Raw genomic sequence first — 26,332 nt, 5'->3', positions numbered from 1 at the left:
TACCCGAATCAGCACCTCAAAGGGGTTCTCGTGCCTTGACCTACGTGGGATCTGAGTGTTTGGGCATTTCATTGTCGACTGAGTCAAGCGCTGCCTGTTCCTGGCCAGCTGACTAATATTGTCTCCGTCTAGGAGATATTCCTTCTTCGGTCGACCACAGAAAACACAACAAATGTAAGTAGCACCTGCTCACTTGAAAGGCCGGTTCTGCATGGAGGCCTTGGAAGACTGTATCAATGCAACATATGTATCCTCTTCAGTTGCACGCGGCAGCTTATCATGGCCCCTTCAGGGGATTTTGATATTGCTATGCAGCCCGCAATGACATTGGATAATGGCTCCATGTGTGACAGAAGACAGTATCCGTGGGATTCTGTTTACAGAGCTCCTCAATTGCCTTCAGCTTTCACATGGAGATCCCGGACTCATGGATGACAACCAATGCTAACGGTTTTCTAGAAAACCGAGAACCAAAAAAAAAAAAAAAAAAAAGAAAAGCAAGAGACATCATGGCTTTTCAGCCTACCCCGACGGATGTCTCCGTCATCATCACCAATGCTGCATCAGGCAAAGCTAATGATGCAGAGCCCAGGTTCTTGACCGAACGCCGTATCACTCCTACCTGGACCGTGATACAGGTCAAGTCAAAGCTGGAGACCATGACTGGCATCCCACCCGGAAGCCAGCGTATTCGAGTCAAGACTCCCGGCCGACCTGATCAATGGGCCGATGGAGATGACCGCCTGATCGGGGAATGGGGATTGGTGAAGGGATCGGAATTCGAGGTTGGTTTGCTCTCCTACCCATCTCTGCTGACATCTAAAGGGAATGGTCTCTCAATTTGACTCAAATCAAAGAGCTATTGTTGAGAAGACACCAGATAAAAGACCTTATGCTGAACAGCCTCAGATCCATGATAGTCGTCCGCAAACCATGCGGGCCAATTTCACCGACCTGTCATCGGTCGACAAATACGTACTGCCAACTGAAACATACGAGGCTCGCTCAGACTCCGTATTGGCCTGGAAGAAGAACCAGAAGCTAGGCCGCTTTGATCCTAACGCTCTATCACCAGAGGAGGCTCTGCGTCATCAAGTCGAGAAGGATGAAGCCGAGGTCTCCACACGAGGTTCGTTGGAAACATGTGAAATATCCCTTTTGTGATTCATCTAACCGTGTCTGCTAGGAATTGCCGTTGGTAACCGGACAATTGTGCTGCCTTCCACTCCGCCGCATATCCGACGGGGCACTATTCGGTTCGTTGGACCTGTTCCCACTATCCCCATTACCGGCCCGGGTCGCGAGTTGCAACAGAGTGGAGAGCTTCCGGCGGATCTTCAGCCTATCTGGGTTGGAATTGAACTTGACGAGCCCATGGGGAAGAACGATGGTAGTGTGGGTGGACGGCGCTACTTTGAGTGTCTAGGCAATCGGGGTGTTTTTGTCAAGCCTGAAAAGGTTGAAGTGGGAGAGTTCCCTCCGTTAGGCCTTGAGGATGAACTGGATGAGCTCATGGAGGAGATATGATAAACATTGAGCTATCTCATTGTGTAATTGAACAAAGGACTTGTGATGTCCGCTGATAAAACGAATACATCAAGTAGATAACAATTGGCGCCCCAGGCTGCCTCACTTGTTCTCCCACCACGGATTATCACCAACACAAGAGACACTGCATAATTAACAGCACACCCAGGCGAGAAACGCCGAAACCCCCAAGGTAATCGTATGAAACAAATCGCTGAAGAACGAATAAGAATGACAAAAGACATAGTTGGACACTACAAGAAACATTTTTGGGGTATCCATTCACGTAATCGAGGAGAGCATCATGGCGGGCTAGTCTTTTTCTGCTTGCCCCTAGGGCGTCCCTTACCCTTTTTGACAGGAGGAGAAGCAGGAGCAGCAGATGCGGATTCAGCCTCGTTCTCGCTCTCAGTACCAGCTTCAGGAGTGGGAGGCTTGTTGTTCTTCTTGCCCCTGGGACGTCCTTTGGCCCTCTTAACAGGGGGAGAAGTAGGAGCTGCGGATGCGGATTCAGCTTCATTCTCGCTCTCACTGCCAGCCTCGGCAGTTGGAGGCTTGTCGTTTTTCTTGCTTCGAGGGCGTCCTTTGGCCTTCTTAACAGAGCGAGAAGCAGGAGCAGCTGATGCTGTCTCAGTCTCATTCTCGCTCTCGGTACCAACTTCTGGAGTAGTGGGCTGCGTGTCGTTCTCGTCTTCCTCCTCGGGGAGCTGTCCCTGGGTGAAGAACAGTCGTACTTCTTTGCTGTGGATATTTGCAAAGCTATAATAGTTGCCTGGGAAAAAGAGATATCGGATTAATAAGACTTATAGCCAAGAAGTTCAGGGAACACAAGACTTACCACGAGGAACTTGGAAAACGCAGCCCTTGCCAGCACTGAACTGGATCCCTGAAATGTCTACTTGTACGCGTCCGTGACATACGTAGAATACCATGTGCATCCTCTTCGAGTTTTTCGGTTTCTTCACCCCTTTAGGTGGAAGCTCCACGACCCCAGAACCAATGAACGTTCCACTGAGAAGTTTTGCAAATCGAAATGATGAGCCTTTGACCTCTCGTGTTTCGATACCAGAAGGAGCATATGCAACGTCTGTCTCGAGTCAGCGAATGAACTACACGGGTTGAATTAGCAGTCTTACCCAAAACTTCCTCTTCCTTTGACACAGCCTGCGTTTTTGGGTCCCACATTTGGACATAGCCATGAAGAACACCACCTTCTTGTTCCCATAGATCAGCATCCTCATCTTCTTCATCAGAGGAGTCGTTCATTGACTTCTTCGACTTGGATTTTCGACCGCGCTTAGATCTCTGTTTCCTTTCAGGCTCTTGCTCTTCGGTGCGAATGACTTCTTTGATGGTTGAAAGGGGATAGCGATGTCCCTCTGCAACCTCGCCATCACCAAAGACACAACGTTCATTGCGCCAGTACGCCAGAGGACGAACAGAAACCCGCCCGGATCGAGTATGCGTTGCACTGGTATCCTCAGGGTTTTCGCGCTTGAGAATGTATAAACTCCGGCCCTTCAAAGGACCAGTACGGTTGGCGTAATTGTCCACCACGCGATCTAGTTCTGGCTCCAACGGTTCGCGCGCAACCGGTGCCACTTTGGCGGTCATTCGTTTCTTGGTTGGTCTGCTGTCGGCATCTCCATCATTGTCGCGGCGCTGAGATTTCGGAGGACGTCCGCGGGGTTTGGCTGGAGGTTTATCTGTTTTGGCGGTCTTTGCAGGGCCCTTATTCGCCTTTGAGATTGTAGTCTCGTTTGTTCTGGGTGGAGTCGTGTCAGTCATAGAAGCGTCTTCATGTCCATTCTGGGTATGTTCCAGAAGATCCGTAAACTCCTCTGCATCAGCCCGAGAATCGTCCAAGTCACCAGACTCTTGCTGTAAGCGGGCAGCAGCACCTGAGTTCTCGTCGTTCTCGTCGCCCTCGCCATCAGAAAAGTCAGGTAGCACCGAAGGTTCGGACTCTGCAGCCAATTGAGCTTTTGTCTTCCATGTGCCATTCTTCTGGTTGAATCGTCCCGCATTTACGGAGCGTGTTGATAGAGGAGAGGGATCCGGGGGCGAGTTTTCCTGCTCACCAGCTGAGCCATTGTCATCATACGGACTTGAGGACTCGTGAATATCCTGCAGCTCCGGGGTTGATCGGAATACTGGCCCTCTGGGGGGCCCATTGAGGCCAGATTTCATTGGCGACCGCGCAGCGGACGGGGAAAGAAAAGAGGTTCGTGGGCCATTGGCACTCTTGAGGAAGTCCATGGGATCCGGCGCATTGCCTGGAAAGTTGAACCAGATGATCAGCATGCGTGAAACAAAAACCTTCGGGGAAAAGCACCAGTGGCGCACCTTCATCCATTGACATTTCATCAGAACCAGTTGAGGATGCATTCTCCTCAAACGCAGGGAGTGCAGCTGGCGACTTCTCGGGTGAAGAGAAGAGGCCGTCCACTTCTTCCATTCCATGCTCATCGCGTCGCCCCTCTTTGAGAGAGATACCGGTGCGTCTAAGAATACCGATCGCATTAGATCTCGGAGTCACATACACTTGCTTTGAACTTCACAGTAACATGTCTTACCTTCCCGTCGTTCCCACGTTGGAGTAATCGAAGTCGCGGGCCTTTCCGGGCCCTCGTGCCATATTGGAGGTTGAGCGCCAGGCAGTGAAAGTTGGAGAACTCAATAACGTAGCGCTTTTCGCATCAAAGGAACTCGCACCGGATTATATCCAAAAAAAAGTGAAACAGTGCAGCGAGAAGCAAAGGTGGAGGGGAGGAATGATGCGACGGAATTTGGACGGGAGAAACACGCGCCCGCCCGCTAATCCCGAAAAGTCGACGCGTTGCATACTTGAGCTATCTTCCCTTAAACCCCATTCCAGCTTGGACTTCAAAATCTTCATATTTACACAATGACCAAAGACACCTCTTCCGCCAATGCACAGGAATCATCCACTTTCATCCCCCCCAGTGTGATCCCCGAACGGCTGTTCTCCGGTGATTCCTACGCGTACTACACTCCATGTCCCGACGCAATCACGCCTCAAAATGTCTCTCCTACAGCCAACGATACAGTCAAAAGTACACCCTGCGTTCTGGGGGTTGACGAGGCCGGGCGTGGCCCGGTTCTAGGACCAATGGTCTACGGTGCCTTCTACCTTCCTCTCGAGCTCCACCACTCGCTTTTGACCGAACAGCATAGCTTTGACGACAGCAAAGTGTTGACCCCTGCGGTACGTGCCAATCTGATGCAGCTTTTGAACACACCAGGAGACTCCCTGTTTGAGTCTTGTGGGTATGCAATCAAGGTACTTTCGGCGCGCGACATCTCTTCCGGCATGATGAGATCACCCACAGCAGTGTACAACCTGAACGCCCAGGCGATGGATGCAACGGTGGAGATCATTCGAGGTGTTGTTCAAGACCGTGGAATTGATGTGCGAGAGGTTTACATTGACACCATTGGCAACCCGGCCACATACCAGCAAAAACTGGAGCGAATATTCCCATCTTTGAAGATCACTGTCGCAAAGAAGGCAGACTCACTGTATCCCTGTGTCAGCGCTGCCAGTGTGGCAGCCAAAGTGACGCGTGATGTTGCGCTGGAGATTATGTACGAAGACATTCTCAAAGCTCAGCAATTGTCTGGCCCAGCCCCTGAGACTTGGGGAAGCGGGTATCCCTCGGATTCAAAGTGTGTTGGCTGGCTTCGACGCAACATGGACCCTATATTCGGATGGGGCAATGAATGTCGATTCAGCTGGGGTACTGCGAAGGAAATGCTCGAACTGAAAGGTGGAGCAAGGGTTGACTGGCCTGCCGACGAGGAGGACGGCGCTTCGAGACTCAGTGAGTTCTTAGTATCGTCTGGTCCGGGGAAAAGCACAACTCGAGATGGATTACGAGACTGGTACGGGCAGAGGCCAACAGAGATACTATAATTGTCACCCCGGTAGAGATTCATGGGAATGCATGGAATTAGATATGACTTAATATAACATTGATGATACCCTACAAACCTGCTTGCACACAGCAAAGCAAGAGTGATAACAAATGAAAAATGGACCGACAGGTCCTACTACGAGTATTATTAAGAAAGATCATGCAAAAAGAAAAAGAAAAAGGAAGGGTATCATAGGCGAAATGGAATCCGGACAAGTCTCAAGGAATCACAGTGTAGCAGTCGAAAAATAATAATTCTCCCAGAGGTACTCATAGTCCTCCACGATACTGCCCACCATGTCTAACAATGGCTTGCCCTTCATCTTGCCTGTCACGCTGTGAAGCCAGGCCCTGGTTCACATGTTAGTCTTTGATCGGGAAATTCAAGTCTCAGCCCGGAGGTTCTTACTTAGTAATGTTCTCGTAGAATGCACCTCGCAACAGCCACCAGCCCATTGACCATCCACGCTTCTTCAGCTCTTCCCGCTCAAGGCCCGTGAGTCCTCTGAGACCACCAGCGACCCTTTCACGGAAGTCACGCTTGGCAAGCTGCCGACAGCCATATTCCATTCCAAATCCAATGAGCCATGGTCGCCAACTGCGCTTATCCTTGCGCCATTTCTGCATCGCCAATGCGTACACAATGGGCCGGAGGATGTATAGCACTTCAGCTAGTTGTCCTTGTCCCGTCGCACGGTGAAGAAGTGCCTTTGGGGGCTTGATATCATCCGCTGTGAGCACCTTTGAGATAAGATAGTTTGACACATCGTTGACATTAGGGAGAGATGGCAGGGATAGCCCCGTGCGTGGCATCGTCCAGTTCAAATCTGAAGATCGTTCGCTCACGGGAGTGTCCATACCATTCCAGTCCTCCTTCTGGTCGCCCTCTTCCGCTGTTCTTGGGTCCACTTCGCGCTCCGGAAGTGGTGGGCTGACAAGAGGTCTGGAATTGGTCAGCCGGAGTAGGAGCAGGCGGCAGACTGCCTTAGCGAATTCAATGAAGACCACTACTCGCCAGCGAGTCTTCTGGCCCCGTCGCCGTGCTGTCATTTCCCAAAGAAGCTCCGTATACTGGAGCATCTGCAGCGCAAGCGCTACCTGACGATATAACGAGGAACGAGAGGTCCAATATTTGGTATACCGGGAATGAGGTGTAGGTTGCGGCCGAGGAACAGTCGGAGGAAGCCGATCAATTACACGCGAAACAAGAGAATCATGGTATAGCGACAATAACTGGACACCAGAATGCACTGCAGGGGCCTGTCAGCATATGCTCGACAACGGGCACGTTTTTACACTAACCACATTCTGAAGGTATCTCTGATTCACGATACCGCCCTAGAAGATCGGGTGGGTTAGTAAATTTCCTAGAGTCTCAAGCACCAGGATGAGGAAGCTCACCTGGAATGATGTATGTCAAGGATCGCAGCGCAGACTCGACTTGACCAACCGAGCTGGCATTCTTGGTCACGAAGTCTTCATAGAGGGACAGCCATTTAGATGGTTTCAGAAGTGCTGGTGGTATTGGATTCTGGATGTTGCGAACGGTCTCCATCTTGAAAGCCAAAGCATGTCAAGATAAGTGAAGTGACGGGTGAGCGAGATCCGGGGGAGAGAGGTCATAGGCACGTGGTCCCGCGTTTGCCAAGAATGGCTGGGCCGAGGTTGATGCGTTCGGACTTATACTTCCCACTCTATACTGTAATAGCCATTTGAGAAATGCACAATTGGTGATTATTGATATATGTTCGCATATTTCATTCATGTATAAGTGTATTGTTAGAATCATAGTGTATCATTCGTCAGCCCATGTCCATAACCCGCCAGGGCGCATGGCCTCTCGGTATCGCTCCTCCACTTTTTCTCGCTCCAGTCTTTCAGCAGCTTCACGGTCAGACTGCTCATCTTGTGTATCTGGCATTTCTGTTCGCCAGAATCCAGGGGGCGATTGGGCTCGCTGGTGAGTATGTCGATGTCGTCCATACTGGTTGGCCAAAGCCCTAGCTTGCGCCTCCACCAAAAGATTCTCACGGTCTTGACCCTTCAGTGTCTGGATTAATCGCGAATCCTCTCCTAGGTATTCCTGTAGTATTATCTGATCTTCCTCTTCTTGTTTGGCTCCAGATCTGCCAGAAAGGCCCCCCAGGCGAGCCATGGCCCGGAATCGATCCCCACAGCATCCCGGGCGAGTGCAGCCTGATATACATTTACGATCATCTTTTTTGCGAACCACGGCATCGTATGCAAAGTCAAGTCCTTGATTTCTTGCAGGGTTGATTTTGAAATGCTCCAGCCCCAGACATCGAAGAGGCCTGGCTCTGTAAGGCTCATCGTCAGGATCTATGTCGGGGGTAGTTTGACTTGGATATGTTGGCATCAGATCAGCTTGCGGTGCACTATCTTCCGTTGTTATCAAGCCCGCAGCCTTTTTCAAAGCGCTGAGTGGTGGTCTGGTGGGCGCCGATTGTTCCAACAGATTTTCTAGGCGTCTCTGGGCAGGCTTGTCACAGGCATTCTTCTTTGATGGCTTAGGGGTTATGTGAGAGGCAACATCTTCCCCGTCTTCTGCCAAAGATGGTATTGCGCGTCTCTCCAGATCTTTGCCACGTTTCGAATAATGCCTTTCATCGGTATCTACCTCGGTGCGTGTGTTTCCATCGATAGGCTGAAGCACTGAGTGCTGTGATGTCTGTTGATCTTCTGGGACATGTTTGGAGTGGGGTGCATGGCTTATGCTGCTGTTTGAGTTTCCAGGGTTCCTAGCATTGGCATCCCTATAGGCTTTTCGCTTCATAGGTGTTCGTATTGTGTCACCTATTTCGTCAAGGTCTTGTGTGCCTGCAGGTGGTAATTCGTGATTATAGGTGGAGGGTTGGATTGGACTGGAAGACATTATCTCCTTTTTAACAATTACGGGCCGCACTGAACCCGTCTCAGCCCACTGGTGATTGGGCATTAGATGCTCGCTGGGCGGCGCTGGTAGAAGCCTCTGGCATTTTGGCTGGCGCTGCACACCGGGTGAAGCCCATGCTGCATTGGACAGCTGGCCTGAGCGATCCACATCTGGTGCAGGGGAGCTAGATTGTGTGGAGGCTGGTTGTGATGGCCGGTTGAAGGTTGCCGTTTTGTTATGGTTCAGTTTGGCAGCTTCCTCGGGGCTGTTTGCACGTTTGTGGGTTGACGATAACTTGAGAGCTTTTGATGGGGGACCTGAGCTCTTTTCTCGTGGACGTTTAGTTGCTAGGCTTTGGGTCGCTGGGGGTGGTGCTTTGTCAACCTTGTCCATGGTGGTACCTTGGACTCTGCGAAAAGTGACTGGTTCGGCATTGAGAACGATCGTGAATTCTTCATGTTCTAATTGTCTATCCCACCGCCGTAATTTCTTCTTGTGTTGCAAAACCTTAGATTTGAGGCCGCTCCAAGTCTGAATGAATGTCTGTAGATTGGTATAAAGTGCCGTGTATTTGGCCTCGACCCGGTTTCGTGAGGTCTGAATATCGGAAGGATCATCATCTTCCATGCAATTTCCCCATAGATTCTTGGGGTCGAACTCGGTTTCCAGATTTGCGTATCTTCCGGGAAGCTCTAGATCGTACGGATCAACTTCGTACTGCCGAAGCTCATTTTGAAGATCATGAACCTTTTGCCGAAGCTCTTGGATTTTGGCCTCTGCTTGTCGCTGAGCTTGACTGGCCCGTGATTCTTTGATTTCTGCCGCATTGGTGTGAGCGTCAACCCGCGATTTCATGCGCCTGTAAGCCTCGTCAAAAGAAGCTTCACAGGCATTTGCCACAGCGGCATGAAGCTCCTGGACAATCTCCATTGTGATAGAGAAAGTGTCAAGAGAGCGCGAGAGAGACGCGACGCGTTACGGGCCACGTGAGCTTATCGATAAGAAGCCCTCTACCTTCGTCGTCACGACTGTCGATGATCTCGTCTCACAGAATGTTGAAACGGCGCAGAGGCCAGGATTCTGGTCAGCCACACAAGCGTCTTCGTACTCGCGATGCTGGTTCTTTGGATCGCCTATCCCGCTTGAGTAATGAGCTGCTACTTCATATCTTTTCATTCCTGCCGGTTTCGTCTCTGAATGTGTGCCAAAGGTAATACATCCGCTATTGATTTATCTAATTATTGGCACTGACTTGACTTTGCTAAGGCTATCCCATCGGTTCCATGCTCTTGGAGGTGACTCCGAACTATGGAAAAGGCAGTATTATTCAGAATGGGTGCGACCCCGTGCCCGCCGGCTAGCAAATGTCAGACGTTCCACACTCTCAGCTAAAACAGACTACTCGCCGAAAGTCGCAACATGGTTTGACCATGGTCACTTGGCACAGGAGGCCAAAACCAATTGGAAAGGCCAATACCGGCTTCGGCATAATTGGTCCAGAGGACTATGCCGGTTTACTGAGGTCGAGTTTCCTCAGCCGCCATGTCCTCCAAATCTAGTCAGATTTTGTGCTGGTTTTGTATTCACGGTAGACTCGGCGTACGGGCTCCGGGCTTGGACTGCAAGAGACCCGGCATCTTGTCTGGCAACGATCTCATTGACGGCACATTGCGAAGCACCACCCGTGGTTCCAACGGCTCTGGCGGTAAGTCGGGTTGAAGACGAGATCAAGATCTCAGTAGGATTGGACAATGGCTATTTTAGCCTCTTCGTCTTGAACCTTGGAAAATCCGACCTGCGCTTTCAATCCTCTCATGTGGGTTGCAGCAATGGTGCCATAACGGCAATGGCGTTGTCATCACCGTACTTGTTGATGGTGTCTCAGCATAAAGACTTGACTCTGTACAATCTGCGTCGCGGAAGCCAGCAGACAGGTAAAACTGGAGATATCCAAGAACCACGCCAACTCGCCTCCCTCAGAGCGGAAAATATCGTTGCGCCAATGACCCTATCTCTTCGAGTCTCAACCTCTGATATTGTCGCGACGGTTGTGTATAGCTTCTTCCATATTGGGTGTGGGTGGTCGCTGGGGATTCAAGAACTGCGCTTGGGCAAGGATGGCCAACAACTTGACTCACGACTAGCCACTACGGTGGATTCACAGTATGGATTAAGACCACCGCAAAGTCTACCACAATCCCAAAAAAGACGACACTCAACGACTCGACCAGTCCACAGTCAAGGCCTCGCCTCTGGAACACCGACTATCCTACACCAAAAACCTCCAACCTCTATGTCTTATTCTCACCCATATCTGCTGACCTCTCATGCGGACAACACATTGACTATGTATCTTGTGGTATCTACGTCCGACAATTTGTTTGTTCAAGGTGGCCGGCGCCTTTGGGGCCACACTTCTTCTGTGTCCGCTGTTCAAGTGACGAATCGTGGCAAAGCTGTTTCTGTGAGCGCCCGAGGTGACGAAATTCGAATCTGGGAGTTGGAGATGGCGATATCTACACTGGGCAGCCGCAAATACTTCAAAGAAGAGAATGGGGTCCAGCTCAGCCCCGAAAACAAACAGAATGGAGACTCAGAGGCTGCCCCTGTCCATCATCACTTGGGCAGTGTAAATCATACCCAAGGATTATTGCAAGGTTGTGTTGGGTTTGACGAGGAGCGAGTACTGTTGCTCAGAGAAAAGACGGGAACACAGCTCCTTGGATGTTATGACTTCACATGAACTAATTCCACAGTTATGGAAAAGGCAGGCCAACTCCACAGAAGCAAACATTCTGACTCGTGATTTGACGATCGCAATGCGGCCAATAAACCCCGGGTTCAAGGATCCGGTCGTAGCACAAGGTACTCAGCCCGGACTGAGGACCCTGGCAGGGTGGCAGTTGAGGTATAAAAGTCTCCATTGCCCTAAAAAATGGGCCATAATATTCTTGAAATTCTCTCGACTCCCCGTACATCCGTACATGCAGAGCAAAGACAAGGAACACTCCAGATGTGTGAAAATATGAAGGTTCACGAGAAAATGAAGACAAGAAGGATGAAGAAATGAAGAGAGATCAAAGAAGATCAAAGATCCAAGTCTAAAGCGCAAAACTTCTATACTTCCCATCGCCAGATGAAAAGTGGTCGGGCGGTCAAGCGAGTAAGCTCGCGGGAAGATTTCTCCCCGCACTACAATTTTCAAGACTCAATTTTTTTTGACTTCTTCACTCTACACTTCTTTTCCAATATTCTTACTCAAAATGGATTTCCCTACCGGACGTGGCGGCTGCTTCAACTGTAAGTCACTCCCCCCAATTTCTCTGCTCTGAGCTTGATGCTTTTTCCCGGACCTGGAATTTCTTCTATGCTTGGCCATTCGTACTGACTACTGTTCTCACAGGCGGCGAGGCCTCTCACCAGGTAATTACCACCTTTGTTTGAACTTCTACATCGTTTAGATGATTCAATGCGAGAGAAGGAAAAAAGAGACATGAAGCTTATATGATCATTCTAGGCCAAGGACTGCCCCAAGAAGGGTAACCCCACCTGGTAATTCCTCTTTTTCCCAGGTTGATATAGTTTACAAGCTGATCCATGTCTCTTATAGCTACAACTGCGGCGGTATGCTTTATCCCTCAGCTACTGTCCATGATTAGATATCTGGACCGGTTGGAACATTGCTAATCAGATCACTTTCCATTTCAGGCCAGGGTCACTTGAGTAAGTTGACAGGCTTCTCCCATCTCCGGACTTCACTGACACATCAAAGGCCGTGAATGCCAGGAACCCGCTAAGGAGAAGTCGTGCTACCGCTGCGGTCAGACCGGTCACCTTTCCCGCGAATGCCCCCAGGGCGGCGACAGCAACTACGGCGGCGGCGGCAGCCAGGAGTGCTACAAGTGTGGACAGGTCGGCCACATCGCTCGTCACTGCCCCCAGGGTGGTAACTACGGCAGCGGCGGCTACGGTGGCGGCTACGGTGGTGGTTTCGGCGGTGCCGGTGGCCGCCAGCAGACCTGCTACTCGTGCGGTGGCTTCGGCCACATGGCTCGCGACTGCACCCAGGGCCAGAAGTGCTACAACTGTTAGTGATCCTTCCGTTTGGGTCTGAGAATCTACTAACCTTATGTTCAGGCGGCGAGGTTGGCCACGTTTCCCGTGACTGCCCTACTGAGGCCAAGGGTGAGCGCATGTGCTACAAGTGCAAGCAGCCCGGCCACGTGCAGTCCGCTTGCCCTAACTAAGGCCTTGGATTGCTGTTTCGGTCGACATCTTTCTACAATTTCTACGGGATCGGATGACATTTATCTTGCATGCACGAAACGAATTTCTCTTTTTTTCCCTGAAAATGTATGATTAGAGATCAACGTCTGGCAGGTTGACATGATCTACCTTATGATGCTTCCCGAGTTTGATTTCCGCGGGTCTTTTGATAACGCGCACAAAATGTGAAGCAGGAAACCCTGCAACTTCTCGTATTTACCCCTTGTGCTTATTGGGCTCATCTCGTAGGCCGAAACAAATGTCAACCTCTATTTTGGTTTTAACGAAAGTAGTATGTTACACTTGGTATCTAGATGTGCGTTGCGTACCACGCATAGCTCGACTACGAGCTGCAGCTACATAGCATAGCCCTCTTATACTTAGGAACGTCCCCACAGAAGCGTTGTTCCTCTTCCTTGTCGAGGCCCCATTCCTCATTGAAGGGATTCAGAGACATTTGCATGATCCTCTCCAGAATCTCTCGGTCTCCTTTGCGTTCAACGCGCTCAATGACCTCATCAAGAATCCACCCTCGAGGCACAAACTAGATCGGAGAAGGGTCAGTCATCCTTCACCAAAAGACAAAGAGGAATAAATTTCAACGAGCTCTTACATTTGGATTGACGGATTTCATCGCCTTTTGCCTTTCCTCGTCATTTTCGGCGCCCCAATCCTCAAGGACACGGGCTCGCCAGCCATCAAGCCATTGCGCAATGCGAGCTCTGGCTGTGTCATCAGTGTAGCCAATTCCACCGAAGCCTTCATTGTGGAAAAATATCGAGGCTGTTGCCTTTCGGCTTTCTTCGGTTTCCAACTTGGACAGCGACAGCCCAGAAAGCCGACGGAAGAAGTGGTTGAAATCCAGCTCGAGGGCCTCAAGTGTGTCTAGCATCTCCGAAAAGAGGTTCTGGAAGTCAGACTCGACTTGCGTCTTCAGTCCTAGCCTCTGGCACATCAACCGCTTGTATTCGTTCAGGAACACTGCCCTGAACTCCTCACCCGTGCGGTCAATGATATTCTCTGCACGTTTGACGATTTCTGGTTCAAAGTCTTCCGACACACCATCTTTCACAAAGCTTTCTTCGTCGACTCGGTTTCCAGCTCCAATGAGTTCTCCCAGTGACTCCCCAAGTCGAACCAAATTCCACCAAATAATGCTGGGCTGGTTTCGATAGGCATAACGCAACATGTGGTCATCATGGTTTGGGGTGTATTGGGGGTCGAAGTTGTCCATGAACGCGAATGGGCCATAGTCAAGCGATAAGCCGTAGATAGATGTGTTATCCGTGTTGAGCACGCCGTTCATGAATCCATAGGCCTGCCACGCAGCTACCGTCTTCGCGTTGCGTCGAGAAATTTCTCGATAGAGCCTCGCAAACCGATTCTCTTGTACGTCCTGGTGGTCTTGGACCTCGTCCCTGGAGATTCCCCTTGGAGGATTGTCCATCTCCGTGGGAGATTGATGTTCACGTACTGACACAATGGCAGGAAGGGATTCCCACCCACCAAATACGTCCTCGGCAACATATGTTGCGAGTTTCTTGATGAGCTTACGGTCTCCGCGAACGCGAAGAAGATCGAAAGTGCCGATTCTCAACCAACTCTCGGCAAACCGCGCAACGATTGCTCCGGGCTCCAGACGCTCACGCAACACCTTGGCATTCGGTACTGAGGTGAGTGACAGTGCACGAGTTGTCGGTATACCAAGAGCAGACAAAGCTAGAGAGTCGTCAGTGGATTGCACTCAAATTCAGGCGAGATCATAGATACCTTCCGAGACCACGTATTCACGGATACTCGATCGGAGAACAGCTTTTCCATCGGCGAAACGCGAATAGGGTGTTCTACCTGCGCCTTTCAATTGAAGCTCATATCGCATATTGGTATGTGGGTTAGTGCACTCGAAGAGGCTGATCGCACGCTAATATACATACCGTTTAAGTTAGCGATACGGAGTAAAGGATGCATCACATGCAGGTCAACTTACCCCGTCTCCAAGCTGTCCAGCCCACGAACCGCTAGCTAATGTCAGTTTTAGCAGACCAAAGTGAATCTCTAGCTGTGGCTTACAATTGCCACCCTGGACATGTTAGTTCATACATTCAATGATCAGAATACGGATACATACCTCCATAGCACTGCGCCCAAGGGTAAACCCCGCCCTTCTCCTCATCCCACCAAATTTCGTTTCCTGCGACCAGGGCTTTGAACTGTGTCGTTTGATCTTCACCGGGCTTTAGCCCCAAGTCCTTCAACGCCTTGGGACTAACACCCAGAAGTTCTGGTGCATCTGTCGGCTCCGGGCGGACAAAAGTAAACAGTGCTCCTTTGACCATCCGGGGGCCAAGGGACTCTCTCGGGGCCTTGTGTGAGATTTCTGGAGTCTCAAAAGCAGGATCAGGGGGCAATTTAGATGTGAAATTGTTTGACTTTGGCAGCTCAACCAGGGAGACCCCAACGCCACTAGAGAAATGGGATGCCATTTGGCCCAAACGATTTCGAACTGGAGATCTAAGGTTAGGCAGCATACGATTGAAGCACACGACACGGTACATGAAGAAAGTTGAGCAAGTCGAGAAGATGGCTAGGAGCTGACTTGACTGTTTAAGTGAAATGACATAATGTTGGCAATTATTAATCGCGTTCCCGAGGCAAACCCGCCTATTTTCCATTCCCATCTGCATCTACATATATTCTTTCGATATTTGTTCATCATGGCAGGCACTATTGATACTATTCCTACATTGGAGCTCAATGATGGTACCTCGGTACCCGTCGTAAGCGTCTTGCCCTCCTCGCAGGAATGTTACTGATCATTCCAGCTTGGATATGGCACTGGCACCGCATGGTATAAGAAGTCGGGGGACAGTGGTATCAATCGTGACTTGGTCGATTCAATCAAGGCGGCAACCAAGCTAGGGTATCATAACCTCGACGGAGCTGAAGTCTACCAGACCGAGGAGGAACTCGGACTGGCAATCAAAGAGAGTGGGGTCCCGCGAGAGAAACTCATCGTGACGACCAAAGTCATTACCAACATTGCCGATATTCCACGGGCTATTGACACCAGTTTACAAAAGCTCCAGCTTGATTATGTGGATCTGTCAGTCAAGCTCGATGAAGACAAGGGACCCGAATTGACGATTGTTTTAGGTACTTAATCCATGAGCCATTCTTTGCTACTACCGAGGCCCAACTTCAGGCTGCCTGGGCTGCTATGGAACAAGTCAGGGAATCTGGAAAGGCCCGCTCCATTGGTGTATCGAACTTCCTGCAGAGCCATCTGGAAACCATCCTGAAGACTGCCAAAACTGTGCCATTGGTGAACCAGATTGAGTTCCACCCCTACCTCCAGCATGGCAACCTGGTTTCTTTCCATGAGAGCAAAGGTATCAAGACTATCAGTTATTCTGGCCTGACACCGATTACTCGTGCTAAGGGCGGCCCCCTGGACCCTCTTCTTACCTCCTTGGCCATTAAGTACGCCGTCAGCGAGGCAGAAGTCTTGCTTCGCTGGACTATTGACCGTGGCTGTATAGCTATTACAACCAGTGGCAAAGAGTCGCGCATGAGCAGCTATCTTCGGACGTTGACTTTCAAGCTAACACCTCAGGAGGTCGAAGAGATCTCGAAGGTTGGCGAGCAGAAACATTACCGAGCATTCTGGCAAAACAAGTATGCGCAAGATGATCGATCATAGAGTGTGAATAGCGATCTAAAAGAAATAGAGTCAATTATATCAACTATAGACTAAGTCCTCATAATAACAATACCATCAATATACCAACTCAATGGCTCAACGAATGCCCGATCAACAGCAATGAACAATACAGTACAATACCACGTATTGATAAGATAAGCGGCCCATCACGTACGGTCCGTACTCCATCTCCAAATCCTTTGATCGGGGACATCTCCCGCCTTTATCCTCTCTTTCTTGGTTCTTTTCCCTTTGTGATTTACTTATTGCTTCTCTTGATCTTCTCCATCCCTTCATTGTGGTCGATCTCCCAGGGTTATGGGATCACTTCCCCCACGCGCAAGAGTAGTAGGATGCCCTGATTATTCGTTCTCTCAATGCCCGCGCTTGACTACTATCCTTCGCTTGACTCGATGCTTTGACCGCCATTCGGTAACTTGTGTCATCGACTGGGTGGATGAACAAAGGACTCGGTGACACGCTTCAGCTTAGCTTGTGAGGCGCCTTTGATACTGGCATCTTTGGTGGAGGATCTTGCGAAACCCTGCGCACTGCCATGTCGGTGAACGAGAACCGCCATACCCAAAACATCACGAATCCCCGAGCTACAAGCTCTCCTACTTTGGACCGTGAAGCGCTTGACCAACGACTGAAGCACCTTTCCGAGGAAGTCCTCCCGTCCGTACCTTACCTTCTCACTCTTCCCACCAATTCGCCTTTCCGACAGGGGAACCGCCGCGAGAACCATTGGGCGGTAGGGAATGACAGACCCTTCCGTCCTGAAGAGCAAAAACTTCAGTACATGACCTTCCTGGCACATCACGATACGGATTCGCTACTTGTTGCTGTTGGAGACTGGTCAGATGAGACGGGGCGCATGATGGACGATCGACCAACGGCCCCAAGCACCACAGAAATCCCAAGAGAATCAGTGGCCAGGAAGAAGATCAGTCTCAAGGATTACAAGAACCAGAAGAATAGCGGTCCCGTCGCATCTCCTATGGGCCCCGAACCAAGTGGTCGCAGTATATCAGACTTACTGCAATCCGAAGAAAAACGGCAAACGACGGGTTCAAAACCACCGAAGAACCCAGATAGGACCGAGACACCACAAATGCCACCCAAGTCTGACACGCGCCTTTCTCCTGAAAGGGTGGGCCAGAAACGGCCATCTGGCTCGGACCGCGAGCTTCTCGACCCTCGGGGAACCAAAGATCCCGCAACCTATTCTCCCAAAAAGCCGCGCCTTTCTCCTGGCAAAGAAACGCGCCGAGACCCCAGCCCATCGAAATCGCACTCCCCTAAACTCCCCGCGCTCCTCTCGCCCACCCTCCCACCAACCTCAAATGGCCCCAAACTTCCGCGTTTATTGTCTCCTACCTTGCCGCCACATATTGAGAAAGAACTGGCCCGTCTCGATAATCCTTCCTCACCCCGCCATGGCCGTCCAAGTGCGTCCGAAAACGCATTACCTGAGAAAGATTCAAATATCCATGACCAGCCAAAGGAAAATGTCCGCCCCAGCGCGCCCAAGTCACAACTCATTGCGAAATTGCGATATGGGAGGGCAAATAGGAAACGGGTTGAGGCTTTACTCAAATTTTCTGGTAAAAAGAAAACACGTCGGTCAGATTCACCAGTCAGCCAGGATACCGATCGCGACGACACCTCCCATTCTAGGAAAAAGGGAGGAGAAACGACGGGATCATTTCGCAGTAATGTTCTGTCTGGGTCCATGAAAAACAAAACCAAACACGAGACCGACGAAGCCCTTCGTCCTCATGATAGTCGCCCAAGAGAGCCAAAAGGTCTCGCAGAAAAGGCCCGAACTCCCCTCTCACAACCAGCTGTGCCTTCTCACACACAAGACAAAATCAAGCCAGCTGCAACCACACCGAGAGACCGCAAGACGTCTGCCTCACGCCGGATTGACATCGGAGAGAGTGATGGCAAAACACCCTCTCATCCTGCTAACAAACGACATTCCGTTGACACTGGGATAGTTGTCAAAGCGTCTCCATCTCAGTCTGATAGTCGATCGCGTGAGCGCCGAGCTTGGCGGGATGAATGGCAAAAGTTTTCAACCATCGGCCGTGAGTTGAAACATGCTGCAGACCGACACAACTCCAAGAATGGTGCCTCGTCGTCGGATGAGAAACTCGCTGCTGTGACTGCCATTGAGGCATTACTGTCCTTCGTTTTAGCCTTTGTGGCAGACGATCAGTCCAAAGCTGTATCACGCCAGGTCGGAGACTCCTCGACATGGCTGTCCATCGTTCCGTACTGGAAAGTGGTAAAGAAGCTGACTGCACCCTATCCTGCGCTATCAAATCTTTGTTTATTGCTTGGTGCTGTCTCATTCAATGCTATCCACGCACTTGATCTTGAACGCCTCGCCATAAGCCCAATTCCTGGAGAGCATACTCCAGTACCCACTCCTGGAAGTGATGGCAATGCGATTCTGTCGGACGAAAACAGAAAAGCCAGAAAAGAATTCATAGATCTGAAGAATCGTCTTCCTGAGTGCTACAAAGAGTCCCAGAAACTGTGGCTGGAAGGCACACGAGGTCTCTCTGAAGATACCCTTGCACGTGAGTTCCCTACGAGCTGGTCTCGGCGATCTCGAAATTACTCAGAGCGAGGTCGAGCATCGCTCAAAGCTGGCGACTATTCCGGGAGCTATTTCTTGCCACTAGGAGGTACGACTCCCCCTATCGAAGTGGTGCGCTTTGGCGGATCCCTGCTCAAAGAATGGTGCTCGAAGGAGCAGGTCGAGTGGAATGGGCGTCTCGGTGTCTGACTTATTCCTTGTCGCCTACAGTCTCCAGGCTGGCTCAACATGGCGTCCTGGAGGCTTGTTCCCGTTTTTCTTCCCTGGCTTTCTTTTATTCTTTCATGATACCACGAGCTCTGGATTTCATGTAGCTATTTGCCATTCGAGTATATCATAGGGCATGCAAACTACTAATCAATTTCCCTACCAAGACGAGATGTTTAAGTGTGCGTAGATTGGAATTAAATTTGCAAAGGAAACCGGCTCGTCAATTCCTCTGAATTCAATGTCGCTAATATTTGGAATGGAAAGATCATAATCGCTCAAGTGTACACAGAAATTGTGCAAATGTCATCATGATTGTGGAAACAAATGCGTCGCCCAGAGCTTATAAAAAATGACAATTTGGCCTAAACCTCTTGGTATTCAGGGCCGAAACGAGACTGCGAGTCGCCAAAGAGCCAACCAGCCTCACGGCAATACCGGGCCTCTCGGCCATAAATGCCAACCTCACTGGCCCAGCAAATCACGGCCGCGTCGACAATATCAGCAATGACACCTTCCATCGCACTCAGTATGGTCCATCCAATCGTTCCAGCAATGAGACCGACCACATAAGCGTAGAGGCTGCCACGAATTGTGCCGCCGGTAGCAGAGGTCGTCAGGCTCCGAGCAGTGGTAACCCAGCCACCGAACCCCAGAGCTAATGACATCATGAAACGGGTAGCATAAAGAATCAGCTTGGAAAGTCGATAGGAAAGAAGAGAGGCCGAGCTCCCGGCAGGATAGGAACGAGGGTGTATAGAAGTCGAGCCAGCCGATGGAGCAAGCACAGTCATTTGACTTAAACCTCGTGATGATGCAGAAAGTGGCTGCGAGTGGATTGCGGCGTAGGTGAGTGAAAGCGGATTGGTCAAATAAGTAATAGGTGTGGGAACAAGTGAATAAGCAAACAGACTGAGCAGTGAGGAGATACGACCTGGTAGCAATAGAAGCGGAAGACGAATCAATAGCCCCAAAAGTCTGGACAGCGAAATTGTGCCGAACAGAGTGGTCACAGCATGGACGATGGCTGCCTGAACAATCTGCCTCGAGGTTGGTGCAGGTGTGGTCAAGCGGTGGAAGTACCACTGGCTTACCGTTGCGGCCGTGACGGAACGCTGGATGCCTGCAATGACGCCGATTGACCACAGATAGACAATGACAAAGTAAACGCCAAGCCACCAGCTGCTCAAATCGATAATGAAAGACCGAGGACCAGCGTGACCGCCTAGAAAGACGCGAGTGAACATCAGCATCCAGATCCACGTCCAGGACACCACGCAGACCATGGCCCCTAACCCAAGAGCAAGTAGCTCCGGATTGGCAGCCAAAATTCGACAAGCAAATTCAAGGATACCAATCGCCTTCCCGATAGATTGACGGCCGCGGACAACATTGTAGACCCACATCGTGGCCATGAAGAATGGAACAGCAGAGCCCCATCTCATCGCTTTGTCTTGTATACTTGCACCGAGCCATGGTCCCTTGAAACTTGAGATGAAAGGGTAAAAGGAAAATGAGAATAGGATGACCGGAACAGCAACGATGATCACGTGGACCAGAAGTCGCACGTAAGATCTCAACAAGGCCAACCAGAGAAGAGAGACAAGAACAGAAACGATAGTATAGATTCCAAGAAGGAAGAAGGACCCATGGACAGTCATGTATATTGTATCGCCCCATTTTGATTTGTCTCCAGATGGGGTAGATGTGTGAAGATACACGAGGAATGCAGAGGCAAACAGTCCAGCAAGAGATATCAAGAATAGCTGACCCCAAAATGCATCATGGACGATGGTTTCTGAGACCAGCGGAGATACTGACGCTGGAAATGAGTCTGTCGAGCTGGATGGTCGCGGGACATCATGCGATACAAGACCGGCCTGTTCAGCAGGCCCCAGAGGTCTGATCTCAGAGTCCTTCGTTGAGCCTCGCTCTCTAAATCGTTGGATGGGTGGATCGCGGCCACCGGGGCTGCGTGGCACCTGGTCCTCGTCAAAGTCGGCTCGTAAAGAATCCTCGAGACCAACATCAACCAGATGGCCTCGGACCTTGCTACTGCTGGGGCTAACTTGAGACCCAAGGCCATGCTCTGCTACCTCTTCGACGGGCTCAATCTGAAAAGGGCGAGTAGAAGCAATACTATTTTCACCACGCCATGAACTTTTTATTCCTTTCCCGTTACCAGGACGGTCATCATAGGGTGAATGCCCCTCATTGAGTCCTCCTGAACGTTCAGAATCATCAAGTTCCGAGGATTCCTTCAAGTTGCTGTCACCAAAATGTCTCCTTGATTGTTGTAAGGCGTAGAAATCTGCTACTTCCCGTTCACGTTCTGTCTCGTCATCTTCTTCTCGAAATTCGTCGGTGGTACTGAAAAAAGGGGAGCTTGGGCAGGACCCCGGGAGGCAAAGGGTAAATGAGAGGTTTGAGATGCACCAGGTCTATATGGATCGCTCGGTCGTAGGAAAGACCGCGACGAAAGCTGTCGTGGGTTTCCTTGATGTTGTTGATTGTGACGAGTACGGCCGGTTCTTTGAAGGTCATCCGGGCGAGACGCTACCCTCGACTGTGACTGGGCAAGGAAGCGTGAGGCATCTAGGACAAAACATTAGTTATGAAATTCAATTTCAAGGTCTCCTGGCTCCTACATTCGGAGAACATGGCCTGCTTTCGCAATAACAAGAAATACGGTGAGCGGACCGGCGATGTACACAGTGGACCGGGGAAATGAAAATTCAAGAGGTTATGAGGGAGAGAGGGGGGAGAGGGAGGGAAAACAGAGTACAAAGCTTGATATTTGAGTAAAATCTAGGGATAAAGGAGAGGGAAACCCCAAGGACGTGTGAAGTCTACGATAGGACATAGGTCACGCAGCTGATGAAAGCGTCATACGGGCACGTCAGGCTTGATAGATGACTCAGCTGATAATCATCTTCCAACTACATTGCCATTTGCGCTTTCTCTCTCATCTTCTCTTGATCTGCTCTCTCCATGTCACAGCCATGGGACTACATCGCTAAGCTTGTCTGCATTGGTGACTCTGGCACTGGCAAGTCCAGTGTATGTACCTATCTCTCGAGGTTACGAGCAGTACTAACCAAACAGTAGCTCACCATCCGACTTTGTGAAGGCCGCTTTTCTCCGTCGCATGATGTAACTATTGGTGTCGAGTTCGGATCGCGGATCGTGCCAGTTGGTCCCCCAGCCTCACTAGAGCTAGAGCTTGATGGGCCTTCTCCTGGGTCGCCGCCGCCGGCAGGCGATACACCAGACGCGCCAACCACCTCCGGACTTCCTACTCCGCCACGAAAGCCACACGACCCTCCCATTCAAAAACGCATGAAACTTTCCCTGTGGGACACCGCTGGACAAGAGACATACAAATCCATTACCCGCTCCTATTTTCGAGGTGCTTCCGGCGCGCTTCTAGTGTTTGATATCTCGAGACGATCAACTTTCATCTCGTGCACCCAGTGGCTTCAGGATCTACGGCAAATTGCAGAAGATGGCATCGTGGTGATCCTGGTTGGAAACAAGACTGATCTGACAGGGGCAGATTCAGGGTCAAATCAAAGACAGGTTCCCCAGCAGGAGGCTGAGGAGTGGTGTCGCATGAACAACGTGGTCCGCTATGTTGAAACGAGTGCCAAATCTGGGGACGGTGTTGAACGGGCGTTCCTGGAAGTTGCTGAGAGAATCTATCGCAACATTGAAACCGGGAAATACGACCTTAATGACCGGCGGAGTGGGGTGAAAGGATTCGGCGCCTCAGGGGGAGCAAACGCAGGGGTGTCTAGGACTGTAACTTTGGGGATGGACGACGCCATGCGCAAAGGCGGCAATGGTTGGACTGGGGGATGCTGCTAAACCCGGTCTGCGTGGATCATAGTTGGCACCATGTGGAATATTCCCAACATGCGCAGCTGGCTGAATCAAAGCAAGCATCGGCCTTACACGGCGGCCGCCTTCAACATTTTTTTGAACTACTGCTCATCTAGCGTGACTTCTAGGGAGATATATGCTTAATCTCTAATGGCATCCTCATTGCATTTTTTTCCCGTCAAATCATGTACCAATAAAGGAGAGAGGCAGAAGGAAAGTAGAATTATCTGTGTTGATACAAGAATCCATGTAGGCGTTAAATCCATTGAGAGCTTGGGGGTAGTCAGCATCACCAAATGAAGCAAAAAGAACATGCGGGGCATTTGTTCAAAAAATCCCTCACTTAGTTCGAAACTTTCCATCCGGGCAACCAACGCAGGTGAGTCCATTGCTGGTTGGAGCCCTCCATTCCAAACACAATCGCTCGGAAATGGACGAACAGCCCAATGATTACCACATAGAGCGAGGTATACAATGCCGCAGCAAATCTAGGGTTCATCCTGCGCGTCACCCAATCAACACAGAATCCGAAGGTCAGGATTGCGTAATAGAGAGCCGGGTAATAGTGGTGGACGTAAGTGACACGCGCCATGATAATGAAGGGAAGGTAGTGCAACACCCATCCAATGGCCGGGTACAAGCCAGAGTAGTGAATATGACGGATATCCTCATCGCTCAGGTCTTTAAACCCTCTCTGCCAGCGCAGAACGTACCAAAGGAAGAGAAGACCGAACCCGCCAAGACCAGCAGTACTTGCCCAGTAGACAAATGGATTTCCAAGAAGATAGTACTTGACCACATTATCGTCCCAAGAGCACATGCGCAGGCCAACATTCAGAATTGGCCATTGCCAGAACTTGGATGCCAAATCATCCTGCTTATCGGGGTCAGGGACAAGAGCATTGTTGGAAGTCATCATAGCCACATTCAGATGGATGAAATCCTTCAAGAAGGGCGATTTATAGGAGCCGGGGTCACCAGGAGGCACTAGAAACAGTCAGTACGTCCTGCTAAGATCACGAGGTGCAAGTGTTAGATTTGTAACTTACGGCGTTCATTGGTGTGAGACTCCACGTTCCAGTGGGTGTATACATCGCCAGGCTTGTTCTCTTTGGTACAAGTCGTTTCAATCTGCTTAAAGCCCCATTGGGGTAGATTGACGTTTCCTGCCCGTAGATAGCATCCTAGGACTGGATGACGGAGCCGGAATGCCGTTGTTAAGGTTCTAATTCGGGACCGGTCCCTTGATGCAACATCATCGACGACTTCAACCTTCCAGTGGTCTTTGTCGTCTCCGATCGTGATGTTTCCATAGGAAGACACTTCATGATGAGACTTGGTGATTGGTGCAGGGATAGCATGAGAATGCAAGTTGCGACCAGTCTGGCCATGGATAAGCCGAATGACATCGCCGTCGCCAACAAATCGCAGATCAGCAGTGGCATCATAGTCAGGTTCCTGCCGATTAGGATAGATGAACCAATCATTGTTTGCATCTTTATGGTGGTAACAGGTAACCTGCTGCTGCATAGATCCCTCCGGGAAGGTCTGGACATGGGAGTGCAAGAGTCCTCCTCCATAACCCATGTTCTTCAGAGTTACACGAGATCCAAGTGCAAGCTCAAGAGGACTGTCTCTGCCGACCTCGGTGCCTCGCAGGTTGGCTTGGAAGAGTGAGCTCATCTGGGCATCACCTGGACCACTGTTTGCTAGCACCAAGAAGTGCAGGTAGAAAGAAAACATGTAAACCAAAATTGGAATCACGATCAATCCCACAACGCGAGTAATCAGATGCTTCGCAAGGACAGTCTGTCAGGCGCATGATGTATTAGTTCGTTACTCAATTGAGACATAAAGGAGCCAAGAGATAGCCGGTACTCACCTGGGGCATTTTCAGATCGCCAAATTTATTCCACAGATCATCAATGGTATACAACCCCACAAGAGCAGTGCAGAAGAAACCGACCCATTTAACACTGCAGACACAACCGATGCTCAAACCAGTTAGGCAAAGCCAAGTGTACCATTCTAGCGAGAAGCTAGCGCGTTGCAATCGATGGAACCTCGCCCAGCACATTGTTGTGGTAAATGTGAAACAGAGCAGCATAGAGTCAAGGAGGATAAACCGGGAGATTGTCGCATAAGAGTTCTCAAATAGCACCATAAGACTGATCAGCCATACAGCGGCCCGGCGAAGGTTTAACTCCCGGGCAGTGTAGTAGGCAAGGGGAACACAGATGATACCAAAGGCAGCGTTGAAAGCTCGCATGAAGGTGTAGTTCACGTCCTCTGGATATTTCTCGCCGGATTTGAACTCGAAAGATCCATTGTAGCCAGCAAGGTAGCCAGACAGTCCAACTAGCATCTTTCCCAGGGGCGGGTGGACATCGAAGTAGAACTCGCGTTTGAGGTAGTGGGATCCGAATTTACCAAAGTGAGCCTCATCCCACGTAACAATGTTGGACCGACCGATTCGATACAGGCGAGTAAAGAGGGCGAGAGCTGTCAGAATGACAGGAGCAATGATCGGCTCCCAGCCAGCAAGCACATGGAGGAATGAGGGGGACTGTCCAGGAAGTTGATTAGAGAGGACATCCCAATAGCTAGGGGTCAGTCTTACCTGGAGCCTGGATTTCTTCGTGTCTTCATCGGCTGTCTCAGTTAGAGGCGCAGAGTTGCCGTTGCCAGTAACAGGGATATTTCTCCGACGCAGGTCAGAGTCATGTTTGGCGCCTGTGCTCACAGCAGTGTCTAGTCCCGCCATGATATGCGCTGGACTTATTCAACCCACTGAAAGCTGTGCTCAACAAATGTAGTCAGATGGATATGAGAGAGGGTGGGGAAGAAAGAAAAGACGTGACAATAGTCGGGGGTAAAGAGGATGGTTCAATGGAACATGTCCATTCCCGACGTAAATGAGTGGTAGGACTGGAGCAAAGCTAGCGGGCTCACCGGAAGCAATGCTAAAGTAAATCAAACAATAAATAAGAAGGCGAAAAATGGAAAGGAAAAGGAGAAGAGAGAATGGGAGAAGAGGAAGAGAGAGAAGAGGAGTGATCCGTGGCCTCAGGATAAACAGTCCAGTCCACTTTTAGCCCGAGGGGCCGTTTTCAGAACGTGGCCCTTCCTCCTGTTTTCCGTTCACATTCTTCTCTGCATTTACTATATATTAATGAAAAAGGATTGAAACTGTTCTGGGATAATTAAGAGTTCTCATCCTTGGCTCCAGAACATTTTAATGATACATATAAGTTATGTACTGTAACATTAAGTTCTTTACAACCAAGTATATGTATACTCCAAGGAAT

The 26,332-nt window shown here is 50.3% G+C and overlaps 13 protein-coding genes across 13 annotated transcripts; 7 read left to right on the top strand and 6 right to left on the bottom strand.

Annotated features, from left to right (window-relative positions):
* Positions 1-509: 509 nt before the first annotated feature.
* N7508_001811 (TBCB family protein) lies at positions 510-1,527 on the top strand (the record flags this gene model as incomplete). The annotated part of the gene is made up of 3 exons (XM_058459877.1): positions 510-785; positions 910-1,129; positions 1,187-1,527. The coding sequence occupies 3 exons, from the start codon at positions 510-512 to the stop codon at positions 1,525-1,527; spliced, it is 837 nt and encodes a 278-aa protein (XP_058323409.1).
* Positions 1,528-1,829: 302 nt separating this feature from the next.
* N7508_001810 (Cupin domain protein) lies at positions 1,830-4,165 on the bottom strand (the record flags this gene model as incomplete). Its single annotated transcript, XM_058459876.1, has 5 exons — positions 1,830-2,299; positions 2,366-2,614; positions 2,664-3,803; positions 3,874-4,031; positions 4,104-4,165. 5 exons carry the CDS (start codon positions 4,163-4,165, stop codon positions 1,830-1,832), a joined length of 2,079 nt encoding a protein of 692 aa, XP_058323408.1.
* A 270-nt stretch (positions 4,166-4,435) lies between these two features.
* Positions 4,436-5,464, top strand: N7508_001809 (ribonuclease H2 catalytic subunit RNH201; the record flags this gene model as incomplete). The annotated part of the gene is made up of 1 exon (XM_058459875.1): positions 4,436-5,464. The coding sequence occupies one exon, from the start codon at positions 4,436-4,438 to the stop codon at positions 5,462-5,464; it is 1,029 nt and encodes a 342-aa protein (XP_058323407.1).
* Positions 5,465-5,692: 228 nt separating this feature from the next.
* Positions 5,693-7,020, bottom strand: N7508_001808 (peroxisomal membrane protein PEX16; the record flags this gene model as incomplete). The annotated part of the gene is made up of 4 exons (XM_058459874.1): positions 5,693-5,816; positions 5,875-6,715; positions 6,768-6,803; positions 6,867-7,020. 4 exons carry the CDS (start codon positions 7,018-7,020, stop codon positions 5,693-5,695), a joined length of 1,155 nt encoding a protein of 384 aa, XP_058323406.1.
* A 240-nt stretch (positions 7,021-7,260) lies between these two features.
* N7508_001807 (SAE2 C-terminal domain-containing protein) lies at positions 7,261-9,288 on the bottom strand (the record flags this gene model as incomplete). The annotated part of the gene is made up of 1 exon (XM_058459873.1): positions 7,261-9,288. One exon carries the CDS (start codon positions 9,286-9,288, stop codon positions 7,261-7,263), a length of 2,028 nt encoding a protein of 675 aa, XP_058323405.1.
* Positions 9,289-9,410: 122 nt separating this feature from the next.
* On the top strand, positions 9,411-11,101 carry N7508_001806 (WD domain protein; the record flags this gene model as incomplete). The annotated part of the gene is made up of 2 exons (XM_058459872.1): positions 9,411-9,568; positions 9,625-11,101. The coding sequence occupies 2 exons, from the start codon at positions 9,411-9,413 to the stop codon at positions 11,099-11,101; spliced, it is 1,635 nt and encodes a 544-aa protein (XP_058323404.1).
* Positions 11,102-11,621: 520 nt separating this feature from the next.
* N7508_001805 (uncharacterized protein) lies at positions 11,622-12,605 on the top strand (the record flags this gene model as incomplete). Its single annotated transcript, XM_058459871.1, has 7 exons — positions 11,622-11,658; positions 11,762-11,781; positions 11,876-11,910; positions 11,969-11,982; positions 12,067-12,081; positions 12,131-12,445; positions 12,496-12,605. The coding sequence occupies 7 exons, from the start codon at positions 11,622-11,624 to the stop codon at positions 12,603-12,605; spliced, it is 546 nt and encodes a 181-aa protein (XP_058323403.1).
* A 362-nt stretch (positions 12,606-12,967) lies between these two features.
* N7508_001804 (uncharacterized protein) lies at positions 12,968-15,107 on the bottom strand (the record flags this gene model as incomplete). Its single annotated transcript, XM_058459870.1, has 6 exons — positions 12,968-13,168; positions 13,238-14,343; positions 14,395-14,545; positions 14,612-14,642; positions 14,695-14,704; positions 14,753-15,107. 6 exons carry the CDS (start codon positions 15,105-15,107, stop codon positions 12,968-12,970), a joined length of 1,854 nt encoding a protein of 617 aa, XP_058323402.1.
* Positions 15,108-15,338: 231 nt separating this feature from the next.
* On the top strand, positions 15,339-16,324 carry N7508_001803 (aldo/keto reductase; the record flags this gene model as incomplete). Its single annotated transcript, XM_058459869.1, has 3 exons — positions 15,339-15,401; positions 15,447-15,727; positions 15,778-16,324. 3 exons carry the CDS (start codon positions 15,339-15,341, stop codon positions 16,322-16,324), a joined length of 891 nt encoding a protein of 296 aa, XP_058323401.1.
* A 556-nt stretch (positions 16,325-16,880) lies between these two features.
* N7508_001802 (uncharacterized protein) lies at positions 16,881-19,124 on the top strand (the record flags this gene model as incomplete). Its single annotated transcript, XM_058459868.1, has 1 exon — positions 16,881-19,124. The coding sequence occupies one exon, from the start codon at positions 16,881-16,883 to the stop codon at positions 19,122-19,124; it is 2,244 nt and encodes a 747-aa protein (XP_058323400.1).
* Positions 19,125-19,507: 383 nt separating this feature from the next.
* On the bottom strand, positions 19,508-21,803 carry N7508_001801 (uncharacterized protein; the record flags this gene model as incomplete). Its single annotated transcript, XM_058459867.1, has 3 exons — positions 19,508-21,512; positions 21,614-21,737; positions 21,791-21,803. The coding sequence occupies 3 exons, from the start codon at positions 21,801-21,803 to the stop codon at positions 19,508-19,510; spliced, it is 2,142 nt and encodes a 713-aa protein (XP_058323399.1).
* A 330-nt stretch (positions 21,804-22,133) lies between these two features.
* Positions 22,134-23,009, top strand: N7508_001800 (Rab family GTPase; the record flags this gene model as incomplete). The annotated part of the gene is made up of 2 exons (XM_058459866.1): positions 22,134-22,202; positions 22,251-23,009. 2 exons carry the CDS (start codon positions 22,134-22,136, stop codon positions 23,007-23,009), a joined length of 828 nt encoding a protein of 275 aa, XP_058323398.1.
* Positions 23,010-23,367: 358 nt separating this feature from the next.
* On the bottom strand, positions 23,368-25,788 carry pmt2 (uncharacterized protein; the record flags this gene model as incomplete). Its single annotated transcript, XM_058459865.1, has 4 exons — positions 23,368-24,011; positions 24,074-24,833; positions 24,907-25,590; positions 25,645-25,788. The coding sequence occupies 4 exons, from the start codon at positions 25,786-25,788 to the stop codon at positions 23,368-23,370; spliced, it is 2,232 nt and encodes a 743-aa protein (XP_058323397.1).
* Positions 25,789-26,332: the final 544 nt, after the last annotated feature.

This window comes from Penicillium antarcticum (assembly GCF_028974205.1).
Source record: "Penicillium antarcticum strain IBT 31339 chromosome Unknown utg000002l_segment0_segment0, whole genome shotgun sequence".
NCBI classification, from domain to species: Eukaryota; Fungi; Ascomycota; class Eurotiomycetes; order Eurotiales; family Aspergillaceae; genus Penicillium; species Penicillium antarcticum.
This window is presented reverse-complemented; position numbering and strand designations above follow the sequence as displayed.